General features: G+C 46.9%; 2 protein-coding genes and 1 long non-coding RNA gene across 11 annotated transcripts in view; 1 reads left to right on the top strand and 2 right to left on the bottom strand.

Annotated features, from left to right (window-relative positions):
* Positions 1 to 1,806, top strand: part of LOC119270209 — a 6,555-nt gene extending 4,749 nt beyond the window's left edge. For 5 of the 7 annotated variants that reach the window (XR_005133981.1, XR_005133982.1, XR_005133986.1 and 2 more), the window contains 2 exons: positions 476 to 830; positions 1,217 to 1,806. This is a non-coding gene — a long non-coding RNA (uncharacterized LOC119270209). The remainder of the gene's footprint in view (positions 1 to 475; positions 831 to 1,216) is intronic. The other 2 variants (XR_005133983.1, XR_005133984.1) reach the window with 2 other exon arrangements.
* On the bottom strand, positions 677 to 3,504 carry LOC119270208 (carbonyl reductase [NADPH] 1-like). 3 transcript variants are annotated; one of them, XR_005133980.1, is made up of 4 exons: positions 3,120 to 3,504; positions 2,602 to 2,796; positions 2,013 to 2,515; positions 677 to 813 (listed from the first exon to the last, which is right to left on the bottom strand). XR_005133980.1 is itself a non-coding variant. In XM_037552186.1 (4 exons), the coding sequence occupies exons 1-3, from the start codon at positions 3,489 to 3,491 to the stop codon at positions 2,117 to 2,119; spliced, it is 966 nt and encodes a 321-aa protein (XP_037408083.1). In that variant the 5' UTR covers positions 3,492 to 3,504; the 3' UTR covers positions 679 to 813; position 2,116. The 3 variants fall into 3 exon arrangements, 2 of the variants coding, with proteins under 2 accessions (XP_037408083.1, XP_037408082.1); XM_037552186.1 differs by having other exon boundaries at positions 679 to 813; positions 2,116 to 2,515; XM_037552185.1 differs by lacking the exon at positions 677 to 813 and having other exon boundaries at positions 1,878 to 2,515.
* A 2,709-nt stretch (positions 3,505 to 6,213) lies between these two features.
* On the bottom strand, positions 6,214 to 6,779 carry LOC119272897 (anther-specific protein RTS-like). The gene has a single exon (XM_037554252.1). The coding sequence runs from the start codon at positions 6,762 to 6,764 to the stop codon at positions 6,456 to 6,458; it is 309 nt and encodes a 102-aa protein (XP_037410149.1). The 5' UTR covers positions 6,765 to 6,779; the 3' UTR covers positions 6,214 to 6,455.
* Positions 6,780 to 7,956: the final 1,177 nt, after the last annotated feature.

The raw sequence follows: 7,956 nt of genomic DNA on the forward strand, positions 1-7,956 counted from the left end.
AGCCGGAGAGCGGGGCGGTTGGTGGGGAAGTCCTCCTTGGCGGTCCGTGGGGAAGTACGGTGTGAAGGGAAGAGGGCACCATGACGAATGTGAGGTGGGTGTCATCCTGTTTTTAAGAGGCTCCAACGAGAAATGTCTTTATAGCGAAAAACAGCTCAGGAAGGGAAGGGTCCAGCAGAAAAAGGGAAGGGTGTGTTGGCGGGTGGGTTTTTTTTTGTTGGGACCGCATGTTGGAGATAACATCGTGGATACTTCAGACAACCACATTTTTCCTTACCCATACCTCACATACAGGCTAGATTTTGGTAGCCCGGATTTACAGACGGTAGAATTTTACGGAGCTCGTTGGGTGCTCATTTTATTTCCGAACATACCCGGACGTATGAGGGAGAAATGAGCTTTGACCTTGAATTATTTTTTAGTTCACCTTGAAGACGACGTTAATAATTTATCTGATTTTTTATATGCATTGTAGCCCGTAGCAACGCACGGGCGTTCTACTAGTGGTTGTAAGAATCCACCTGCACGTGGAAGATGATGAGAGGGTCTGACAGTGGAGCTGCTTGAGATCCAGCCTAATCATATATTCTGGGCTGGTGGTCCTGGTGAACATACCCCTGTTTCCAGCCACTTCATTCACGGCCATGGGACATTTGGTATGACATCATTTATCGAGAAATTTTTAGAGAATGAGCCTTCTATTAATGTGAAGACTCAGATGCTCTTTGGCCACCTAGAGTCACTCAATCATCTGGATTGTTCTTCATTAACAGGCCACTGGCAGATCCACCATTCCAGCCATATAGCAATGACCTACATAGTGTGCATAGGTACGATCAAATGTATGTTAAGTATCAGAACAGTAATTCTGATAGATGAATCAGCTACTGCAAAAATGTCAATACATCTCAGTTCAACTGTTCTTCAATCACCTACATAGTTTACATAGGTAAAGTCAAATGTATATTAAGTCTGCTCTGAGCTAGAATCCTGCCACCATTTATTTTTTGGGTGTGTTGTTTCTTTAGAATTCTGGAGAACTATCATGCAGCTGACTCGTTTTAGAGGGGATATCAGTATGTTGTCCTTCTCTGAATGCTGGTCTAGGGGTGATAGTTTTGCTGCTATTAATATTATGCATGCAGCTGGTTTTTGGACTATCTGGAATTTAAGGAATGACATGGTTTTCAACCACAATCCTTGGCCTGGTCTACAGGTTTTTTGGCGCGGGACGGCAGCAAGTCTTTCTCTATGGGAGCGGCTGTCCTCCGACTGTGTGAAATCCCAACTGCAAAACATGGCGTAAAAGCTGAAAAAGAAGACAAGGGAGCCGCCGCTACTGATGTGGCCAGACCCAGGCTGATTGAGTCGGGGGCAGGGGCTAATCTACTGGGGGGCTTTAACAGGCTCAAGTCCCCCTCCAGCACTGTAAAATTTGTATCTACTACTAATTTTAAGGCCCAGCCCAGCTACTTGCAGGCCCAGTTCAACACATATTTGCATGACCCAGGCAGCCCAGCCCCCCCTCCATTTTTTTTCTAGCTGCGGTTATGTAATATGTGTGTGGGAGCTCTGATAGTTTCAGATTTGTATCTGTGCTGCTAGAGTCGCTGCATTAGTTTACCTCTGTTTGTTTCAGTTTCTTTTGTTATGTCCTACTAGTTTTATTTAGTCCTTGTTGAGGTAGCGGTGGGGCTGTCCTCCGCGTGCTGAATTGGTGTTTGTAAGACAATTTGGTTTCTTTGCTATGCAATGGAACCGGAGCCCTGGTGCTCTTTTCCTCGAAAAAATGTATATTAAGTAGTATCAGAACACCAATTCTGAAAGATGGATCCGTTACTGCATTAAATATCAGAGGAAATGGGAACACATCTCAGTTCTACTGCTCTTCAGCTAACGTGCAAAATAAAAAGCAAACCACAAGCCCTTTAAGAGGACATAGATAAAAGTAAGCATGTATCACTTCTATGCCAATAGGTGCAAGTAACACAAAGCAATTTGAACATACGAACCTTGGGTCATGGCTTTTCTCTACTTATAGCTGGGGGCAAAACTATGGAAAATTTCAACTTGTAGCTCTCTAGCTGGAGCAAAAGTATGGACAAGACTAGTCACCTCAGAAGCTTATCTCGCGCCTCTCAGCATAGAACTTTCCAATTGTTGCTTGTGCCTGGGGTAACAGAGCAAGCCACACTCCAGTATCAGCACCTTCTTCGGCTGAAATGTTCCCTTCCCAATCAGTCATGGCAGTCTTTACCCAGCCAGGACAGAAACAGTTAATGTAAATCTTTTGGCCTTCAGACCTGTCAGCAAGCCTCTTAGCCATGAGTCTTGTATACACATTAACAGCAAGCTTTGAGATAGAATAGTCCGTGTACATCTGAGGCCACTCAATGGAGGACCAACTATTTTGCTTCACTTGTTCAAGGAATTTAGTGACCATCCCATCAATCAATTCCTCAGATAAGCAATCATCAGTTAATAGTTGCTCTCTTAGGATCGCATCGCCGATTTTCTGATAGGTTAAAAAAGCGAAAAGACAAGTCAAGGAAAATTCAGAATGGGTCACTTGGGAAAAAAGAAGTTAATGGTGAAACTTACATTGCGCCTGCCATTGGCCCTACCAAGCCTTGAGCTCACATTCACTATCCGGGCACCATACGGAGAAGGTTTCAGTAATGGTAGCATGGCTTCAATCATCCGCTTTGTACCAAAATAATTTGTCTCAATTACTTGCTCTGCAAATTCAACAGAGTTATCTGCTCCTCTGTTGAAGTTTACACCTGCATTGTTAATCTGTAGCTGGGTTACCAGAGATATTCAGACGGGCACCCATGGTTTTCAACTATGTCCAAGCTATTTTCTGCCCATGTCCAAGCTATTTTCTGCTAAATATTCAGACTTCTATGCATGGTAGTAGGAATTTTTTGAACATAAATATTCAGATCTTAATGCAGCTTAGGCAATTAGGCACCACTACTCTCAGCCGCTCCATCACTCAATTGGATAGAGATGAAATAAAATTGAAACCACAGCCGTGTATGAAATTGTCGAAACCAAATTGAAGCGTTCCATGGTACTCCGTATAGAGGAAGAGCATGGCAGTTGTGGAGGCTCACAAGGACATGGATGCCGCCGTGGGTCCGCGCCGTCCAGGCGGCGAAGGCCTCCACCGACGCGGCGTCCGCCACGTCGAGCTGCCGCCACTCCGCGCTCGTGCCCTCCTCGCGGAGGATCCTCTCTGCGGCGTCCCTGCCTCGCGCGGCGTCGCGCGAGGCGAGGACGACGTGGAGGCCGTGGCGCGCGAGCTGGCGGGAGATCTCGTAGCCGATGCCGTGGCTGGCCCCCGTGACCACCGCCACGGCGCGCGCCGGCGCGAGGTCGTCCCACCACCGCTGGTGGGGCTCGTAGGGTACGGCGCGGAGGAGCGTGACCTCCCGCCGCCGCTCCTCCCGGCGCTCCCTCGCCGCCGCCTTGCCCCTCTTCCCCATGTATCTCTCCCTCTGCTGTACTGTGTTCGCCGGAATCGAACTCAGATAGGGGTGTTTTTTGGGACCACAGCCCCAAGACCATTAAGCCCAACAGAAAAGAGCAAATAAGAGTCCATGGGCTTGTTTAAGGTGGGCCGTTAGCCTGGTCAGCTAAAAAATAGATGCTTCAACTTGAATTTATGTAAGTTTAAAAATATACTCGAATTTATGCAAATAAAAAGATGGTCGCTCAAATACTTTTTTTTTGCGGAAAGATCAGAATTATTATAGAAGTCATTGGAAGTACAAGGCATCTCAAGCATAATAAAAATTACATCAAGATTCCGAGACCACCGAAAGACTACTACTGCCGCCAGAACGAGCCCTTGTCATTGTCATTGCTTCCCTATTGGAGACGGCTTGACCTTGTCGATGACAAATGGGAAGTCTGCGTGCACATGCCCCTAAGGACCAGCACCCTGAACAATTACATGAATCTAAAGCACCTGACACCAAATCTCGTCACATGACAAGAAACCCTAACCTCACCGTCCGAAGTAGACGGCAGGAATGTACGTCAGAGCTCCGTCGAACAAGAAGTGTCGTCATCTGCCCGAGCACCGCACCTGCGAGGACTAAAAACCCCTAACTTAAACTACTAACCGGAGCGAAGGAATCGAGATTCTCCTCCCCATCACCGGCCGCCGAAGCAGCATGCAGAGGGGAGACAAATCTACAGGCTCGCTGGTGAAGTCTAAAGGAGAAAGTTTTCTCTAGCCGCCTAGGGTTAGGGGAGAAAAGGAGAGAAGGTTGGTCGCTCAAATACTAATGGCAGAAGAAAAGTGATGAAATTTCTCAAGAAAGAAAATGAAGTGATAAACATATGCCATGAAGGTGGCGTCGTGTGCCCCTTGATGGCATGTCTTTTTTATAAGTACTCCATCTGTTCATAAATATATGATGTAGTGGATATTTCAATATGAGCTGGAATGAATGAATAATACACTAATACTACAAGTCTATATATATATTCAATTTGCAAAAAAAGGCAATGCAAAGGTTACAGGATTCATGGTGATTTTTTTCCTTTCTGCAAGTGTGTCGTCTCATATTTTTTGAACACAGTACAGACGCAAGTGTTTATATACACAGGCACACGTACACCCTACCCTTATGAGCACCTCCGAAAGACTGAGGCGGCATATCATCTTAAAATTTACGAAGTCACCATAGGCACCTCGTCGTGAACGGAAACATCTCCTCCCACTGAATGCGCATCACCACAAATCCTAAAATAAATCTAGGAATAAATGCGAGGATTAGGATTTGAACTCTGGTGAAGTCTAAAGGAGAAAGTTTTCTCTAGCCGCCTAGGGTTAGGGGAGAAAAGGAGAGAAGGTTGGTCGCTCAAATACTAATGGCAGAAGAAAAGTGATGAAATTTCTCAAGAAAGAAAATGAAGTGATAAACATATGCCATGAAGGTGGCGTCGTGTGCCCCTTGATGGCATGTCTTTTTTATAAGTACTCCATCTGTTCATAAATATATGATGTAGTGGATATTTCAATATGAGCTGGAATGAATGAATAATACACTAATACTACAAGTCTATATATATATATTCAATTTGCAAAAAAAAGGCAATGCAAAGGTTACAGGATTCATGGTGATTTTTTTCCTTTCTGCAAGTGTGTCGTCTCATATTTTTTGAACACAGTACAGACGCAAGTGTTTATATACACAGGCACACGTACACCCTACCCTTATGAGCACCTCCGAAAGACTGAGGCGGCATATCATCTTAAAATTTACGAAGTCACCATAGGCACCTCGTCGTGAACGGAAACATCTCCTCCCACTGAATGCGCATCACCACAAATCCTAAAATAAATCTAGGAATAAATGCGAGGATTAGGATTTGAACTCTGGTGAAGTCTAAAGGAGAAAGTTTTCTCTAGCCGCCTAGGGTTAGGGGAGAAAAGGAGAGAAGGTTGGTCGCTCAAATACTAATGGCAGAAGAAAAGTGATGAAATTTCTCAAGAAAGAAAATGAAGTGATAAACATATGCCATGAAGGTGGCGTCGTGTGCCCCTTGATGGCATGTCTTTTTTATAAGTACTCCATCTGTTCATAAATATATGATGTAGTGGATATTTCAATATGAGCTGGAATGAATGAATAATACACTAATACTACAAGTCTATATATATATTCAATTTGCAAAAAAAGGCAATGCAAAGGTTACAGGATTCATGGTGATTTTTTTCCTTTCTGCAAGTGTGTCGTCTCATATTTTTTGAACACAGTACAGACGCAAGTGTTTATATACACAGGCACACGTACACTCTACCCTTATGAGCACCTCCGAAAGACTGAGGCGGCATATCATCTTAAAATTTACGAAGTCACCATAGGCACCTCGTCGTGAACGGAAACATCTCCTCCCACTGAATGCGCATCACCACAAATCCTAAAATAAATCTAGGAATAAATGCGAGGATTAGGATTTGAACTCTGGTGTGCTGGGAATACCACAGTCCTTCTAACCATCCAACCACAGATTGATTCGTGTGTTGTCTCATATTATACCCATGTGTGAGCATGATTGTAACCTTACTATTCCTGTTTAATACTATAAGCTTTCTTCTACACCTAAAAAAAAGATAGAACCTCTTATATTTGCGAACGGTGGGAGTACTACATTTTCTCGTTCTTCCATCATATAATTGGTTAGTATTTGAAGTTAGAACCACATAAATAGAGTGGGATAGAGTCATTATGTAAGTACATAATAGCAAGCTGTGTATATTCACCACTTCAGCATACAAGCTCGTGTCTAGTCGCACGTGTCGACTGAAACGAAGTACTACAACTGATCTTATTCATACGTGAGAGGGTCCGGGGTGGAACGTGTATACTTGGATGCGGTGCGTATGCGTTGATACATCGCTAGCCGGATGGATTGGTCGATGGATTGATCGGGAATCAGAGCCCCTGGGTGGTGCAGTCGGTGGCGCAGAAGACGGCGTTGTTGGTGCATCCGAGGTAGCAGATGGGCATGGTCCCTCCCGTGGACGTGTTGTAGCAGTCGAGGAGGCACGATGCGACCTTCGTCCCGCACCCGCCCATGCACTGCGTCAGCCCCGCTGGCTGGGCCCGACCGCCGGCAGCAGCCGCGGTCATCTCGTAGCCACCAGCGGCCGCGTCGACCGCGGCGGCGCCCGTGGCCACCAGCGCCAGCAGGAGCAGCACCGCGGCAGCTGCCGTCGTGGTCGTGGCGCCGGTGCGTGCCATACTTGCGTCTGCGTCCGTGCGTGCGTGCTTCTTGTCTTGTCTCGGGTGTGCGGTGTGGTGAGATGCAGAGGTGTGCTGGGTTGGATCGCTTATATAGGTGCTGCAGAGCATCGGGAGGGAGGGTGCGGGTGCAGGGGAGGAATGTATGAGCTCTGTCTCCGTGGAGCAAGCAACGGAGGCATGCGATGCAAACGCAGTATGTGTGAGCAACAGAAACCGGCCCTTTTCTTGTCGAACTGCACTACTGATTTTTGCAGATAAGAAATTTCCGTAATACATAGCTTTATTTTCAAATCCCACTGTCAACAAATATTTTACTTTATTTTTTAAAATTCATATAATATAAGCTGCGTGCTCTCAGGGATGCTCTTTCCGGCTGTTCTCCCTGGCTCAAGACCAGGGTGATGAAAGATAGGCTGCTGGACTCGGTGATCGCCCCCCTGGGCATGAAGCCTGTGTCCGATCTGCGGGCTGCCGCTTCCATCCCTGCTACCCCGGTGACCGCGAACGACGATCTTTAGCTCGGTCTTCTGTCGCACGTCCGGTCTTCTGTCGCACGTCCGACGGCGCGTGTTCCCGCTGGGGGAGCCTCCTTGGCCTCGTCGCCTCCATGCATGTAGCTCGTGTAGTCTGCATTTGCGTGGATGGTTGTATCCTTTCCCTTTTTCTCATGTGTCGTAGTGCTCGCCTCTCCTGTCCGGGTGTTGGCTGTTGTAATGGGTAGTTCTCCTGTTCTGTCTCTCCGTCTGATATCCTGGAACGTCCAAGGCCTGGGAGACAAAGATAAATGTGGTGTTGTTAAAAACTCCAGTTGTTCAGCGGATCCCAGCTTTGTTTGTCTTCAGGAAACCAAACCCGCTCAGCTCGACTCCCGCAAAGCTGTCTCGTTCCTCCCCGGGCGTTTATCGCAGTTTGTTGCCAAACTTGCCGATGGCAGCCGTGGAGGGGTGCTTACGGCCTGGGATCCCTCCTCCTTCTCTCTTGTCTCCTCCTTGGAGTCCGCCTTCTCGCTCACGGTCACCCTTGCCTGTGCATCCACGGGGGAGCGTCTCACGCTAACAAATGTTTACGCGCCCTCGGACCACTCTTTTACGATGGATTTTGTTGACGACATGCTCACCCTCCCTCCCAGCGTTTCGGGGGCTTGGCTTGTGGTCGGGGATTTCAACCTCATTCGTCACCGCAGCGAGAA

The sequence above is a fragment of the Triticum dicoccoides genome, chromosome 3A, assembly GCF_002162155.2.
Source record: "Triticum dicoccoides isolate Atlit2015 ecotype Zavitan chromosome 3A, WEW_v2.0, whole genome shotgun sequence".
NCBI classification, from domain to species: domain Eukaryota; kingdom Viridiplantae; phylum Streptophyta; class Magnoliopsida; order Poales; family Poaceae; genus Triticum; species Triticum dicoccoides.